This window comes from Oncorhynchus tshawytscha, linkage group LG02, assembly GCF_018296145.1.
Source record: "Oncorhynchus tshawytscha isolate Ot180627B linkage group LG02, Otsh_v2.0, whole genome shotgun sequence".
Lineage (NCBI taxonomy): Eukaryota > Metazoa > Chordata > Actinopteri > Salmoniformes > Salmonidae > Oncorhynchus > Oncorhynchus tshawytscha.
Genome location: NC_056430.1, coordinates 13,534,540 through 13,552,978, shown reverse-complemented (window position 1 = coordinate 13,552,978; position 18,439 = coordinate 13,534,540). Strand labels below are relative to the sequence as shown.

The following is an 18,439-nucleotide window of genomic DNA, read 5'->3' as shown; positions in this document are numbered from 1 at the left end:
ATAAATAAAATAATAACAGTAGGCTACACCAACATTAGTTTCCATTCATAAAAGGTATCTGGTAAATTGCCAGAGTAGATTTGCCGTGTTGAACAAGGAAATACTTGATTTCTACTGTACAGAATGCTTGCCTGTTATAAAACGCTGTTCCGATTGCATTCATCCATGAGTCTAAGGGCAGTGGGACGAATTCGAAGCTATGTCGAAGCTATGTCGACTCTGGCATTTGTGTGCTGGGGTCAATGGCTTTTAACCGCATGCCCACACAGGCACTGAGGCAACCAAAATCATTTGTTCTGCCTATTGCTTGCCTTCAACATATAATAAAACAATTGATTAAAAAAAAGCATAACAAAAACATTTCACCCTTACATATATGTCAATGTATTATAATCCACATATGAATTCGCACAAGACTCTCTAGCTTGCACGAAGCCTACAGAAGGCACGGTACTGCCAGTGACAGCCGGTGTAGGCCGGCATTGTAAATAAGAATTTGTTCTTAACTGACTTGTTAAATAAAGGTTCAATTGAAAAAACTAAGTCAAAGAAAAGAAAACTGCATTGTGTACAAACACCTAACGCAGGATTATTTTCCTCCTGTGACTAAATTATCTGTCACTTTAATCTTTAATCTTAGTGTGTATGTACATATCTATCTCAATTTCCTCATACCCCTGCATATCGACTCGGAACTGGTACCGCGTGTATATAGTTGTGTTACTCATTGTGTATTTATTATGACTTTTATTAATTTGCTTTTCTATTATTTCTCATTTTTCTTTCTCTCTGCATTGTTGGGAAGGGCCCGTAAGTAAGCATTTCACTGTTAGTGAAACTACGCCTGATGTTATCAAAGCATGTGATCAACAAAAATTGCTTTGATTTGAAAGGGATTAAATTAAGATCCGACATTTGTAGTCAAGAAAACACCATGAAAAAGGCAACCATTTAGAATCAATCAATTGTAGCATGGTAATAGTTTGGAGACTTTCACTTGGTCTTATCCACATGTAAACAAAGGCTGAAATATGAAATATGAAGAGCATCATGTCATTTTTGTTTTATTTGTCTTTCAGAAAACCATGAGCGGCAGTGTGAACATCAAGACCATATCCCAGGCCCAACCAAGCTCAGGTCTGGTCTCTGGTATCCCCCTTCCCCAGAGGATAACCCCCCTTTCCAAACTGGACCCCAAACATCAGGGGGGCAGCGCCCTATCTAACCCCACAGCACAGTTTCAACTCAGCACCAAAATGCATCCCTCCTACACTTCATCATCTTCATCCTTTTCAAACGAGCTGCTGAGTGGTGCAGATTTGAGGGGTGGTATCTGTCCCACTGGCTCCTCCTCCAGAGTCTCCTATGCCCCAGAGAGAGGCACCATCAGCCGGTCAGCCTACAGCAGCCCCCAGGTCCCCAAGAGACAGACACCACCACCACGCTCCAAGGACACCCTGGACCTCCGCAGCAGCAATGCTCTATCCCAGAAGGCTTTTCGAGAACTTCCCACCAGGAGAAATGTCAATGGGAACTGGGCCTCAGGCGGGGTTCGCCACAGCCGTCTGGACGACAATGGAGATGCGCAGGATGCCCTGTCGAAGCTCTCTGGTGGTGATCTCCACTCAGGCCAAAGCAGGCTCTCCAACACTAAAGCAGGGAACGGGAATCTGATCAGCGCTGTGTTGATGACCACCCGTCAGGAGCAGAGGGAGCCGAGGAACCTCTCCTGCCATGGCATGATCGCTCCTAAAAAAGACATGTCCACCAACAAACATAGAGCGGCCCATCTGAGCCAGAGTGGTGGTGGTGGTACCAGGCAGACAGTCAGTGTGCCACGCAGAGGGAGTGAGCCTGCCCGTAGTAACATGGCCACTGTGGCACCTTTCAGGTTCAGGTGAGGGTACACTGATAGCATCAGCTCTACTTTAATGTATACTCACTGGGAGTATGTCTGGAATACGTTTAAGACAATCCACTGGGGACAGATGTCAATTCAACATCTGTTCCACTTGGTTCAATGTAATATCATTGAAATTACATGGAAACAATGTTGAGTCAACCAGGTGCCTAGTGGGAACACATTATTATATAGGCTATTCAGTACAAAATATTGTAGTGTAAAAATGTATTATATGAATGTCCCTGTTCTGTTACACTGACAGAATTGTATGGTGGTGCAAATTGATGGTCATGCTGTGCATGTAGGTTGAATGTCCAGGATGATGATGCCTCTTCTCTGGAGGACCTGAGTGACTGCTCCTCTGACTCCATGGAGGTGTGCTGTGATGACCTGGGTGAGTCACATTCACTCGTTGTCTCACCACGTTCACTGTACAGTACTAGTATTAGGTTTGGCCTATTTAACTCAACGACAAAGTATACTACTGCTTGAGGATTGAAGAACAAACTGGTTTTGGATACCACATTCGGTTCGACTTCCATTAAACATCTTGTAGACATTCTTTTTAACCAATTCAATGAAAATATGTCATAGGGTTTACTGCCCCAGTCCTACACCAATGTGATTAAGGTGTTACACAAATCTCCAGATCCAGGGTCTGGTACCAAATCTAGTCCTCCTGCTGTAGTAGGTTATCTGAGCAGGCTTTATGGGTATTTGTAGCCACTTATCTGTCTAAATCCATCCTGACAAACTGGCAAAAAGTATGTAGACATCTGCTTGTCAAATATATCATTCCAAAATCAGGGCCATTAATATGGAGTTAGTCACCACTTTGCTGCTATAACAGCCTCCACTCTTCTGAGAAGAGTGTGTCTGAAGTAACCAAATCCACACATTTGAAGGGGTGTCCATATACTTTTGTATATACAGTGTATGCATCCGCTCTGATCTGGAGCTCTCATCTGAGGCATCAAGGCCACATGTACAAAGAAACAGCCTTACATTTGGTCATGATTTTGCATGTACCAGGAATAGTAGAAACTATGGTCAATTGTACTCTGGTATCCTTGAGGAAACATAAAACCATTGGAAAATGTTTCTAGACAATCTTTTGTTGTTGTTGCTTGTGATCACAGGTTGAATTGGGATTTTGCAGGATGCAGGTGGTGGGATTGTTTCCAACTATGCTGTCCAATAATGTTGTTTTGCCATGTTCATTTTCAACAGGAATCTATTCACATTTCACTCTATGGTTAGGATCAATTCTGTCCCCTGACCATGTTTTAAAACTTCTTCAGGATTGGTGGGTGCCCTGCGGGACAGTTGAGCTAATGTAGGCTAATGTGATTAGCATGAGGTTGTAAGTAACAAGAAAATTTACCAGGACATAGACATATCTGATATTGGCAGAAAGCTTAAATTCTTCTTAAATCTAACTACACTGTCCAATTTACAGTAGCTATTACAGTGAAAGAATACCATGCTATTGTTTGAGGACAATGCACAGTTTTCAACATGAAAATGTATAAAAAAAACAAACAAGGCACATTTGGGCAGTCTTGACACAATATTTTGAACAGAAATGCAATGGTTCATTGGATCAGTCTGAACCTTTGCACATACACTGCTGCCATCTAGTGGCCAATATCTAAATTGCAGCTGGGTTGGAATAACACATTATGACCTTTCGCTTGCATTTCAAAGATAATGGTACAATTTATTTTTTAAATAAACATTTTTATTTATTTTTATTATCTTTTTATCAGATCTAATGTGTTATATTATCCTACATTCCTTTCACATTTCCACAAACTTCAAAGTGTTTCCTTTCAAATGGTACCAAGAATATGCACATCCTTGCTTCATTGCCTGAGCTACAGGCAGTTAGGCGAAAATTGAAAAAAGGGGACGATCCTTAAGAGTTTTTATCAGATGATTCAACCATGGTAAGCTACTTTATATCACAGATGACACCCTATAATTTATTGTACTAACAGATCACACCCTATGTTTTATTTTACTAACAGATCACACCCTATCTTTTATTGTACTAACAGATCACACCCTATCTTTTATTGTACTAACAGATCACACCCTATATTTTATTTTACTAACAGATCACACATCTTTTATTTTGCTAACAGATCACACCCTATCTTTTATTTTACTAACAGAACACACCCTATCTTTTATTTTGCTAACAGATCACACCCTATCTTTTTGTCAGTCTTGGCAACACAGCAAATTAGGACATATTGACAAGCAGTTGTCTTTCAGTAAACAGGACAGCATGCCACGCAAATATGTACTGGTTGTTATAGTATTCCAGTGTTAGTAGGCACCGCCCCTTTCACTAGTTCTCACTACAGTGACTGCCAACATACAGTACAGTAAACACTTCATTACTCCCCACCTGTTTAATACATCAGGACCTAGGATCTCCTCCAGCAGTTTGTCACAACTGCATCTCACTGCTGCTGTTATATAAATACCGTTTTTCGTAAACGCACATGTGGGAAAATATGTTTTCTCGACTGTCAAAATCAATCTTAAAACCCATACAGCATACGACGGTTTCCAAAATGTTTCTACATCTCGGGAGTACACTTGCCGTGAAATGTATGTCAAAACTGTTTAAAAAGCCATTCGAAGATCTTAACTTTAAACTCCATTGTCTGTTTTATTCTTACCAGAGAATGTATATGTTTTACATCTTCAAATGTTGAATAGGAACATAGCGATTAATTTCACATTGACATGTCTGTGAAAATGTTTAGTACCAAGTTTTCAGACTGCTGGGGGACATGAGGATTGGACATTGGAATAGTCATTCTGCAAAAATATCAATTTTGAAACATCCCTGTCTACAACAAACCACAATGTCAACCTACAGTTTAACTAACATGGACCTACAGTAAGAGGAGAATATGAAAGGAGAATACAAAAGTCACTCTGAGCCTGTAATGGAGAGAGAGGGGTCTAAGTGTTGCCCTGATTAGTACTCTTTAGGAACACCCAGCGTGCAGATAATGAGAAAAGGAACTCAGAAAACCACTTTTACTATACAAGCCTTGTAAGTAGTTATAAAAGCTTTTTAACTCCGGTGCCGACAGAGATGGCCGCCTCGCTTCGCGTTCCTAGGAAACTATGCAGTTTTTTGTTTTCTTACGTGTTATTTCTTACATTAGTACCCCAGGTCATCTTAGAGAGCAGCGTCAACTCACCATCAGTACGACCAAGAATATGACTTTCGCGAAGCGGATCCTGTGTTCTGCCTTTCACTCAGGACAACTGAATGGATCCCAGCCGGCGACCCAAAAAAACAACTTCGTAAAAGAGGGAAACGTAGCGGTCTTCTGGTCAGACTCCGGAGACGGGCACATCGCGCACCACTCCCCAGTATACTTCTCGCCAATGTCCAGTCTCTTGACAACAAGGTTGATGAAATCCGAGCAAGGGTAGCATTCCAGAGGGACATCAGAGACTGTAACATTCTTTGCTTCACGGAAACATGGCTCAATGGAGAGACGCTATCAGACTCGGTGCAGCCAGCTGGTTTCTCCACGCATCGCGCCGACAGAAACAAACATCTTTCTGGTAAGAAGAGGGGCGGGGGCGTATGCCTTATAGCTAACGAGATGTGGTGTGGTCACAAAAGCATACAGGAACTCAAGTCCTTCTGTTCACCTGATTTAGAATTCCTCACAATCAAATGTCGACCGCATTATCTACCAAGGGAATTCTCTTCGATTATAATCACAGCCATATATATTCCCCCCCAAGCAGACACATCGATGGCTCTGAACGAACTCTATTTGACTCTTTGCAAACTGGAATCCATACATCCTGAGGCTGCATTCATTGTAGCTGGGGATTTTAACAAGGCTAATCTGAAAGCAAGACTTCCTAAATTGTATCAGCATATCGATTGCGCAACCAGGGCTGGCAAAACCTTGGATCACTGCTATTCTAACTTCCGCGACGCATACAAGGCCCTGCCCCGCCCTCCTTTCGGAAAAGCTGACCACGACTCCATTTTGTTGATCCCTGCCTACAGACAGAAACTAAAACAAGAAGCTCCCACGCTGAGGTCTGTTCAACGCTAGTCCGACCAATCTGATGCCACACTCCAAGACTGATTCCATCACATGGACTGGGATATGTTTCGTATTGCGTCAGACAACAACATTGACGAATACGCTGATTCGGTGTGCGAGTTCATTAGAACGTGCATTGAAGATGTCGTTCCCATAGCAACGATTAAAACATTCCCAAACCAGAAACCGTGGATTGATGGCAGCATTCGCGTGAAACTGAAAGCGCGAACCACTGCTTTTAATCAGGGCAAGGTGACCGGAAACATGACCGAATACAAACAGTGTAGCTATTCCCTCCGCAAGGCAATCAAACAAGCTAAGCGTCAGTATAGAGACAAAGTAGAATCTCAATTCAACGGCTCAGACACAAGAGTTATGTGGCAGGGTCTACAGTCAATCACGGATTACAAAAAGAAAACCAGCCCCGTCACGGACCAGGATGTCTTGCTCCCAGGCAGACTAAATAACTTTTTTGCCCGCTTTGAGGACAATACAGTGCCACTGACACGGCCTGCAACAAAAACATGCGGCCTCTCCTTCACTGCAGCCGAGGTGAGTAAAACATTTAAACGTGTTAACCCTCGCAAGGCTGCAGGCCCAGACGGCATCCCCAGCCGCGCCCTCAGAGCATGCGCAGACCAGCTGGCCGGTGTGTTTACGGACATATTCAATCAATCCCTATCCCAGTCTGCTGTTCCCACATGCTTCAAGAGGGCCACCATTGTTCCTGTTCCCAAGAAAGCTAAGGTAACTGAGCTAAACGACTACCGCCCCGTAGCACTCACTTCCGTCATCATGAAGTGCTTTGAGAGACTAGTCAAGGACCATATCACCTCCACCCTACCTGACACCCTAGACACACTCCAATTTGATTACCGCCCAAATAGGTCCACAGACGATGCAATCTCAACCACACTGCACACTGCCCTAACCCATCTGGACAAGAGGAATACCTATGTGAGAATGCTGTTCATCGACTACAGCTCGGCATTTAACACCATAGTACCCTCCAAACTCGTCATCCAGCTCGAGACCCTGGGTCTCAACCCCGCCCTGTGCAACTGGGTACTGGACTTCCTGACGGGCCGCCCCCAGGTGGTGAGGGTAGGCAACAACATCTCCACCCCGCTGATCCTCAACACTGGGGCCCCACAAGGGTGCGTTCTGGGCCCTCTCCTGTACTCCCTGTTCACCCACGACTGCGTGGCCACGCACGCCTCCAACTTAATCATCAAGTTTGCGGACGACACAACAGTGGTAGGCTTGATTACCAACAACGACGAGATGGCCTACAGGGAGGAGGTGAGGGCCCTCGGAGTGTGGTGTCAGGAAAATAACCTCACACTCAACGTCAACAAAACTAAGGAGATGATTGTGGACTTCAGGAAACAGCAGAGGGAACACCCCCCTATCCACATCGATGGAACAGTAGTGGACAGGGTAGCAAGTTTTAATTCCTCGGCATACACATCACAGACAAACTGAATTGGTCCACCCACACAGACAGCATCATGAAGAAGGCGCAGCAGCGCCTCTTCAACCTCAGGAGGCTGAAGAAATTCGGCTTGTCACCAAAAGCACTCACAAACTTCTACAGATGCACAATCGAGAGCATCCTGGCGGGCTGTATCACCGCCCGGTTACGGCAACTGCTCCGCCCACAACCGTAAGGCTCTCCAGAGGGTAGTGAGGTCTGCACAACGCATCACCGGGGGCAAACTACCTGCCCTCCAGGACACCTACACCACCCGATGTTACAGTAAGGCCATAAAGATCATCAAGGACAACAACCACCCGAGCCACTGCCTGTTCACCCCGCTATCATCCAGAAGGCGAGGTCAGTACAGGTGCATCAAAGCTGGGACCGAGAGACTGAAAAACAGCTTCTATCTCAAGGCCATCAGACTGTTAAACATCCACCACTAACATTGAGTGGCTGCTGCCAACACACTGACTCAACTCCAGCCACTTTAATAATGGGAATTGATGGGAAATGATGTAAAATATATCACTAGCCACTTTAAACAATGCTACCTAATATAATGTTTACATACCCTACATTATTCATCTCATATGTATATGTATATGCTGTACTCTATATCATCTAATGCATCTTTATGTAATACATGTATCACTAGCCACTTTAACTTACATACTTTGTTTACATACTCATCTCATATGTATATACTGTACTCGATACCATCTACTGTATCTTGCCTATGCCGTTCTGTACCATCACTCATTCATATATCTTTATGTACATATTCTTTATCCCCTTACACTTGTGTGTATAAGACAGTAGTTTTGGAACTGTTAGTTAGATTACTTGTTGGTTATTACTGCATTGTCGGAACTAGAAGCACAAGCATTTCGCTACACTCGCATTAACATCTGCTAACCATGTGTATGTGACAAATACAATTTGATTTGATTTGATTTAAGTAGTTACAAAAACCTTGTAAGTAGTTATAAAAGCCTTCTGAGTAGTTATAAAAGCCTTCTGAGTAGTTATAAAAGCCTTCTGAGTAGTTATAAAAGCCTTGTAAGTAGTTATAAAAGCCTTGTAAGTAGTTATAAAAGCCTTCTGAGTAGTTATAAAAGCCTTCTGAGTAGTTATAAAAGCCTTCTGAGTAGTTATAAAAGCCTTGTAAGTAGTTATAAAGTCTTTGATGTGTCTCTTAATTATGGTAATAACCGAGAGAGGCTGTGGTGGCCCCTCACTATATTCTTCTGGGAGAGGCTGTGGTGGCCCCTCACTATATTCTTCTGGGAGAGGCTGTGGTGGCCCCTCACTATATTATTCTGGGTGAACCTGTGTTGGCCCCTCACTATATTCTTCTGGGAGAGGCTGTGGTGGCCCCTCACTATATTCTTCTGGGAGAAGCTGTGGTGGCCCCTCACTATATTCTTCTGGGAGAGGCTGTGGTGGCCCCTCACTATATTCTTCTGGGAGAGGCTGTGGTGGCCCCTCACTATATTCTTCTGGGAGAGACTGTGGTGGCCCCTCACTATATTCTTCTGGGAGAAGCTGTGGTGGCCCCTCACTATATTCTTCTGGGAGAAGCTGTGGTGGCCCCTTACTATATTCTTCTTGGAGAAGCTGTGGTGGCCCCTCACTATATTCTTCTGGGAGAAGCTGTGATGGCCCCTCACTATATTCTTCTGGGAGAGGCTGTGGTGGCCCCTCACTATATTCTTCTGGGAGAAGCTGTGGTGGCCCCTCACTATATTCTTCTGGGAGAAGCTGTGGTGGCCCCTCACTATATTCTTCTGGGAGAGGCTGTGGTGGCCCCTCACTATATTCTTCTGGGAGAAGCTGTAACGGTTTTCTAGTGGTGATGAAAGAGAGTCGGACCAAACTGCAGCGTGTCGATTGCGATCCATGTTTAATATAACAAAAAAAAAACACGAACTTACAAAAAACAATAAACGAAACCGAAACAGCCTATCTGGTGCAAACTAACAACGAGTACACATAGGACACTAAGGACAATCACCCACGACAAACTCAAAGAATATGACTGCCTAAATATGGTTCCCAATCAGAGACAACGATAAGCATCTGCCTCTGATTGAGAACCACTCCAGACAGCCATAGACTTTGCTAGACAACCCACTAAGCTACAATCCCAATACCACCACCAAAACCCCAAGACAAACACACCACAATTACAAAAACCCCATGCCACACCCTGGCCTGACCAAATACATAAAGATGAACACAAAATACTTTGACCAGGGCGTGACAGAACCCCCCTAAAGTGCGGACTCCCGAACGCACCTCAAAACAATAGGGAGGGTCCGGGTGGGCGTCTGTCCATGGTGGCGGCTCCGGCGCGGGGACGTGGACCCCACTCCTTTAATGTCTTAGTCCCCTCTCCCTTCGTCCCTGGATAGTCCACCCTCGCCGCCGACCATGGCCTAGTAGTCCTCACCCAGAACCCCACTGGACTGAGGAGCAGATCGGGACTGAAGGACAGCTCGGGACCGAGGCAGCTCGGGACTGAGGGGAAGCTCGGGAGTGAGAGAAAGCTCAGGAGTGAGAGAAAGCTCAGGAGTGAGAGGAAGCTCAGGAGTGAGAGGAAGCTCAGGAGTGAGAGGAAGCTCAGGAGTGAGAGGAAGCTCAGGAGTGAGAGGAAGCTCAGGAGTGAGAGGAAGCTCAGGAGTGAGAGGAAGCTCAGGCCGGTAAATAGATCTACCAGCTCCTGGCTGGCTGGTGGTCTCAGCAGATCCTGGCTGACTGGCAGATCCTGGCTGACTGGCAGATCCTGGCTGACTGGCAGATCTGGAAGAGTCTGGTTGACTGGCAGATCTGGAAGAGTCTGGTTGACTGGCAGATCTGGAAGAGTCTGGTTGACTGGCAGATCTGGAAGAGTCTGGTTGACTGGCAGATCTGGAAGGGTCTGGCTGACTGGCAGATCTGGAAGAGTCTGGCTGACTGGCAGATCTGGAAGAGTCTGGCTGACTGGCAGATCTGGAAGAGTCTGGTTGACTGGCAGATCTGGAAGAGTCTGGCTGACTGGCAGATCTGGCGGCGCTGGGCAGACTGGCAGATCTGGCGGCGCTGGGCAGACTGGCGGCGCTGGGCAGACTGGCGATGCTGGGCAGACTGGCGGCGCTGGGCAGACTGGCGGCGCTGGGCAGACTGGCGGCGCTGGGCAGACTGACGACGCTGGGCAGACTGGCGGCGCTGGGCAGACTGGCGGTGCTGGGCAGACTGGCGGTGCTGGGCAGACTGGCGACGCTGGGCAGACTGGCGACGCTGGGCAGACTGGCGGCGCCGGGCAGACTGGCGGCGCTGGGCAGACTGACGACGCTGGGCAGACTGGCGGCGCTGGGCAGACTGGCGGTGCTGGGCAGACTGGCGGTGCTGGGCAGACTGGCGACGCTGGGCAGACTGGCGACGCTGGGCAGACTGGCGACGCTGGGCAGACTGGCGACGCTGGACAGACTGGCGGCGCTGGGCAGACTGGGGGCACTGGCGGCGCTGGGCAGACTGGCGGCACTAGCTGCCCCATATAGGCTGACAGCTCTGGCGGCTTCTTACAGACTGACCGCTCTGGCGGCTCCGTGCTGACTGGCAGCTCCTTGCAGACTGGCAGCTCCTTACAGACTGACAGCTCCGTGCAGACTGACAGCTCCGTGCAGACTGACAGCTCCGTGCAGACTGGCAGCTCCATGCAGACTGGCAGCTCCATGCAGACTGGCAGCTCCATGCAGACTGGCTGCTCCATGCAGACTGGCTGCTCTATGCAGACTGACATCTCTGGCTGCTTCATGCAGACTGACAGCTCTGGCTGCTCCATGTAGACTGGCTGCTTCATGCAGACTGGCAGCTCGGGCTGCTTCATGTAGACTGACAGCTCTGGCTGCTCCATGCGGACTGACAGCTCTGGCTGCTCCATGTAGACTGACTGCTTCATGCAGACTGGTAGCTCGGGCTGCTTCATGTAGACTGACAGCTCTGGCTGCTCCATGCGGACTGACAGCTCTGGCTGCTCCATGCGGACTGACAGCTCTGGCTGCTCCATGCGGACTGACAGCTCTGGCTGCTCCATGCGGACTGACAGCTCTGGCTGCTCCATGCGGACTGACAGCTCTGGCTGCTCCATGCAGACTGACAGCTCTGGCTGCTCCATGTAGACTGGCTGCTTCATGCAGACTGGCAGCGCGGGCTGCTTCATGTAGACTGACAGCTCTGGCTGCTTCATGCAGACTGGCAGCTCTGGCTGCGCTGAACAGGCGGGAGACTCCGGCAGCGCTGGAGATGAGGAAAGCTCCGACAGCGCTAGATAGGCGGGAGACTTCGGCAGCGCAGGAGAGGAGAAAGGCTCCGACAGCGCTGGAGAGGCGAGGCGCACTGTAGGCCTGATGCGTGGTGCTGGTACTGGTGGTACTGGACCGAGGACACGCACAGGAAGCCTGGTGCGGGGAGCTGCTACCGGAGGGCTGGGGTGTGGAGGTGGTACTGGATAGACCGGACCGTGCAGGCGCACTGGAGCTCTTGAGCACCGAGCCTGCCCAACCTTACCTGGTTGAATGTTCCCGGTTGCCCTGCCAGTGCGGCGAGGTGGAATAGCCTGCACTGGGCTATGCAGGCGAACCGGAGACACCGAGCGCAAGGCTGGTACCATGTAAGCCGGCCCAAGGAGACGCACTGGGGACCAGATGCGTAGAGCCGGCTTCATGGCATTTGGCTCGACGCTCAATCTAGCCCGGCCGATACGCGGAGCTGGAATATACCGAACCGGGCTGTGCACCCGCACTGGAGACACCGTGCGCTCCACAGCATAACACGGTGCCTGCCCGGTCTCTCCAGCCCCCGGTAAGCACAGGGAGTTTGCGCAGGTCTCCTACCTGGCATAGCCATACTCCCTGTAAGCCCCCCAAGAAATTTTTGGGGCTGACTCTCGGGCTTCCATCCGCTCTGCCGTGCTAGCTCCTCATAATGCCGCCTCTCTGCTTTTGCTGCCTCCAGCTCGGCTTTGGGGCGACAATAATCTCCAGGCTCATTCCAGGGTCCTTTACCGTCCAATTCCTCCTCCCATGTCCATAACTCCAGGTGGTGCAACCTCTCCCACTGTAGCTGCTGCTGCTCCTGCTGCTGCTGCCTCTGTTGCCTCTTCTCCTGTTGCTCCTTTGGGCGGCTACACTCCCCTGGTTTAGCCCAGGGTCCTCTCCCGTCGAAGATCTCCTCCCATGACCAGAAATCCTTGGTGAGCATCTCCTTTTTCGGCTGCTCCTGCCTGTTGACACGCCGCTTGGTCCGTTGGTGGTGGGTGATTCTGTAACGGTTTTCTAGTGGTGATGAAAGAGAGTCGGACCAAACTGCAGCGTGTCGATTGCGATCCATGTTTAATATAACAAAAAAAAACACGAACTTACAAAAAACAATAAACGAAACCGAAACAGCCTATCTGGTGCAAACTAACAACGAGTACACATAGGACACTAAGGACAATCACCCACGACAAACTCAAAGAATATGACTGCCTAAATATGGTTCCCAATCAGAGACAACGATAAGCATCTGCCTCTGATTGAGAACCACTCCAGACAGCCATAGACTTTGCTAGACAACCCACTAAGCTACAATCCCAATACCACCACCAAAACCCCAAGACAAACACACCACAATTACAAAAACCCCATGCCACACCCTGGCCTGACCAAATACATAAAGATGAACACAAAATACTTTGACCAGGGCGTGACAGAAGCTGTGATGGCCCCTCACTATATTCTTCTGGGAGGGGCTGTGGTGGCCCCTCACTATATTCTTCTGGGAGAGGCTGTGGTGGCCCCTCACTATATTCTTCTGAGAGAGGTTGTGGTGGCCCCTCACTATATTCTTCTGGGAGAAGCTGTGGTGGCACCTCACTATATTCTTCTGGGAGAGGCTGTGGTGGCCCCTCACTATATTCTTCTGGGAGAGGCTGTGGTGGCCTCTCACTATATTCTTCTGAGAGAGGCTGTGGTGGGCCCTCACTATATTCTTCTGAGAGAGGCTGTGGTGGCCGCTCACTATATTCCTCTGAGAGAGGCTGTGGGTGGCCCTTCACTGTATTCCTGAGAGAGGCTGTGGTGGCCGCTCACTGTATTCCTGAGAGAGGCTGTGGGTGGCCCTTCACTATATTCCTCTGAGAGAGGGTGATGGCCCCTCACTATATTCCCCTAGTAGAGGGTGGTGGGAGGTTGAGTGGTTGAGTGGTCTTTAGGGCCGAATGGACAGATGCAGGACTGAGGGACCCAGTGATTTGATCTGGAACGCACTTTCGCCTCCTGTCAGAGAGTGCCTCACATCCCCTCAGGACAGCCCTGGGGTCTCTTCCAACCCATCACTGTGTCTTAGACAGTATTGATAAAGGGGTAAAGAGAGGTTCGCTCTCTATTGAGAGGATATATGTTTATTACATATTGAGAATGTTTTCTCTGTGGCTTCGTCAGTGTAACCAGTATGTGGCTTCATAAGTGTAATCAGTGTGTAGCTTCATCAAATGAAATTTTATTTGTCACATGTGCCGAATACAACCTTACCGTGAAATGCTTACTTACAAGCCCTTAACCAACAAGAAACAGAGTAGAAATCGAAAATATTTACAAAATAAACTAAAGTTTTTAAAAAACTTCCCTATAGGCTGTCTCATCCTTGTCGTCAGGACACATAATGATGTGGGTGAACAGGGAGTACAGGAGGGTAGCTCCCCTGATGGGCCCAGGTGTTGAGGATCAGTGTGGCAGATGTGTTGCTGCCTACCCTTACCACCAGGTTAAACCAGCTGATCTATGGCAGCCATTTTAGAAACAACACCTGTGAACATTTTGAAATTGATGGTGGTATGTCCAGGAACAATATAATAGTATTATTTCTATGACAGCACACAAAACACTCCCAGGTTAAAAAAAGGAAGAAAGATAATCACTTTGGTGAGACTTGAAACAAGCAAGATGACTTAGTAGTTTTCATCTTCCTTCCTCTACAGGTCTCCAGCATATTGAGCTCAGCAGGAATATACTAATATTCAGCATATGGGGAAAGTTGGGAGAAGAAAATGCACTCACATTACTATTCAGGTTTTTACAATATCCTGGACCCTCGGGCGAACATTCCACTCAGCACAATGATTTCATTAATGTTTGAAAGGAGTTGTATCTTTATGCTAGGACATCAAGGATCCTTCTGCTTTTCTTTGACACCACACACACACACACACACACACACACACACACACACACACACACACACACACACACACACACACACACACACACACACACACACACACACACACACACACACACACACACACACACACACACACACACACACACACACACACACACATTGGGCAAGAACGTTCCTTTGTATCTTTGATATGTTGCAACATCATCATGGTTTTGCCACAGCAGCTGAGCCGTCACAGAATAATTACACAGACTCTCCAGTTCACTGGCAGCTGTGGAGCTGTCCACCCCATAGCCTCTTTACTTACACATACACACACACACACACACACATACACACACACACACACACACAGCTGGTGAATCGTAGAGTCAGATTAGTCTCCAGATGTGTGGGAAAGCAGCGGCTGGATTCTGGATGCTGGTCCACCCTGGCCTCTCCTGAGGAAGGGTGTCTCCCTCCTAGCACTCAGATATGTTACAATGTCCTAGTTCAATAACCCAGTCCTCAGATATGTTACAATGTCCTAGTACATTAACCCAGCACTCAGATATGAGTTACAATGTCCTCTTAAGTATCCATCCGTTTTTTCAATTTTTGCCTAAAATGACATACCCAAATCTAAATGCCTGTAACTCAGGCCCTGAAGCAAGGATATGCATATTATTGGTACCATGTGAAAGGAAACACTTTGAAGTTTGTGGAAATGTGAACACAATAGAAATACAAATTATAAAACAACTGTTCTTTTATATTTTCTTCATGTTTGAAAGGCCATAATGTATTATTCCTGCCCAGCTGCAATTTAGATTTTGGCCACTAGATGGCAGCAGTGTATATGCAAAGTTTTAGACTGATCCAATGAACCATTGCATTTCTGTTCAAAATGTTGTATCAAGACTGTCCAAATGTGCCTCATTTGTTTATTAATAACTTTTTATGTTTAAAACTGTGCACTCTCCTCAAACAATAGCAATGTATTATTTCACTGTAATAGCTACTGTAAATTGGACAGTGCAGTTAGATTAACAAGAATTTAAGCTTTCTGACAATATCAGATATGTCTACGTCTTGGTAAATGTTCTTGTTACCTACAACCTCATGCTAATCGCATTAGCCTTCTTTAACTCAACCCGGATGGGACACCGATCCCAAATAAGTTTTTAACCCAGCATTCAGATATGTTACAATGTCCTCGTTCATTTACCCAGCATTCCGATATGTTACAATGTCCTAGTGCATTAATCCAGCACTCAGATACAGTGGCTTGCGAAAGTATTCACTCCCCTTGGCATTTTTCCTATTTTGATGTCTTACAACCTGGAAGTAACATTTATTTTGGGGGGGTTTGTATCATTTGATTTACACAACATGTCTACCACTTTGAAGATTTTTTCTTGTGAAACAAACAAGAATAAGACAAAATAACTGAAAACGTACAGAACTATTCACCCACCCAAAGTCAATACTTTGTAGAGCCACCTATTGCAGCAATTACAGCTTCAAGTCTCTTGGGGTATGTCTCTATAAACTTGGCACATCCAGCATCTGCGATTTTTTCACATTCTTCAAGTTGGATGGGTTCCTCTGGTGTACAGCAATCTTTAAGTCATACCACATATTCTCAATTGGATTGAGGTCTGGGATTTGACTAGGCCATTCCAAGACATTTAAATGTTTCCCCTTAAACCACTCGTGTGTTTCTTTAGCAGTAAGCTTAGGGTCATTGTCCTGCTGGAAGGTGAATCTCCATCCCAGTCTCAAATATCTGGAAGACTGAATCAGGTTTCCCTCAATAATTTCCCTGTATTTTTCTCCATCCATCATTCGTTCAATTCTGACCAGTTTCCCAGTCCCTGCCAATGAAAAACATCCCCACAGCATGATGCTGCCACCACCATGCTTCACTGTGGGGATGGTGTTCTCGGGGTGATAAGAGGTGTTGAGTTTGCACCAGACATAGTATTTTCCTTGATGGACAAAAAGCTACATTTTAGTCTCATCTGAACAGAGTATCTTATTCCATATGTTTGGGGAGTCTCCCAAATGCTTTTTGGCGAACACAAAATGTGTTTGCTTATTTTTCTCTTTGAAACAATGGCTTTTTTTCTGGCCACTCTTCTGTAAAGCCCAGCTCTGTGAAGTGTACGGCTTAAAGTGTGAACAGATACTCCAATCTCTGCTGTGGAGCTTTGCAGCTCCTTCAGGGTTATCATTGGTCTCTTTGTTGCCTCTGATTAATGCCCTCCTTGCCTGGTCTGTGAGTTTTGGTGGGCGGCCCTCTCTTGGCAGGTTTGTTGTGGAGCAATATTCTTTCAATTTTTTAATAACGGATTTAATAGTGCTCCGTGGGATGTTCAAAGTTTCAGATATTTTTTTTATAACCCAACCCTGATCTGTACTTCTCCACAACTTTGTCCCTGACCTGTTTGGAGAGCTCTTGGTCTTCATGGTGCCGCTCGCTTGGTGGTGACCCTTGATTTGTGGTTTTGCAGACTTTGGGGCTGTTCAGAACAGGTGTATATATACTAAGATCATGTGACAGATCATGTGACACTTAGATTGCATACACGTGGACTTTATTTAACTAATTGTGTGACTTCTGAAGGTAATTTGATGCACCAGATCTTATTTAGGGGCTTCATAGCAAAGAGGGTGAATACATATGCACGCACCACTTCAACCGTTTTTTGTATTTTTATTTTTTTCATTTCACTTCACCAATTTGGACTATTTTGAGTATATCCATTACATGAAATCCAAATAAAAATCTATTGAGATTGCAGGTTGTAATGCAACAAAATAGGAAAAATGCCAAGGGGGATGAATACTTTTGCAAGGCACTGTATGTTACAATGTCCAAGTACATTAAACCAGCACTCAGATATGTTACAATGTCCTAGTTCTGTTACAATGTCCTAGTACATTAACCCAGCACTCAGATATGTTACAATGTCCTAGTTCAGATATTCCCAAACTGGGGTAAGCGCAATGCTGTTGGGGGTAGGCCAAATAAAAATGTGATTCACAATTTAAAATATATACTGTATATACATATATATATATATATATTTTTTTTTAATAAAAAAATATTTGTCACATTTTCAAACAGTCCATTTATATTTTCCAACGGGGATATACAGTTGGGTGAGCTTTTTCTAGCGCCTGAATGGTCTCGTTTCACTGCCAAGTATAAAATTAAACCATCTACTGTTCAGCAAAATAACAACACAATTTCAAATACAGGTAGCCTAGTCAAATGATTAACATCCAATCAAATTAACCGTTACTCTCTCGCGAGAAACCTTCACTCTTGCGCAAACATTTAGAAATCAAACATTCCAATTTGAAAAATAAGCCACAGGAGTTTTTTGAGCGAGAATTAAGACGACTTTCGAGTAGTAAGACATGTATAAAAGCAACAGACACCATTAATAAGAAGGGGCTAGAACGGTCTTATATGGTGAGCTACCGAGTGGCTAGGACAGGCAAGCCCCATACTATTGTGAAGCACTTCATTCTTCCTGCTGCCTCAGATATGGCTGGGACCATGCTGGGGAAAAGACCAAAAAAACATACACAGATCATGACTTCATCAAACAACATGATTTCATGACGCATCAGTGACATAGCAGGAGATGTTTTGAAACAATTACTGCTTTGCATACAAGCCAGTGAATTCTATGCGTTACAGCTGGATGAGTCAACAGACGTGGCGGGCCTGGCACAGCTCCTGGTATATGTCCATTA

At 46.2% G+C, this 18,439-nt stretch overlaps 1 protein-coding gene across 10 annotated transcripts in view; it reads left to right on the top strand.

Annotated features, from left to right (window-relative positions):
* Positions 1-18,439, top strand: part of LOC112263105 (neuron navigator 1) — a 124,339-nt gene that overhangs the window by 3,633 nt on the left and 102,267 nt on the right. For all 10 annotated transcript variants that reach the window (XM_042330676.1, XM_042330664.1, XM_042330661.1 and 7 more), the window contains exons 2-3: positions 1,080-1,897; positions 2,209-2,297. In XM_042330676.1, coding sequence (XP_042186610.1) covers positions 1,080-1,897; positions 2,209-2,297 — 907 coding nt within the window. The remainder of the gene's footprint in view (positions 1-1,079; positions 1,898-2,208; positions 2,298-18,439) is intronic.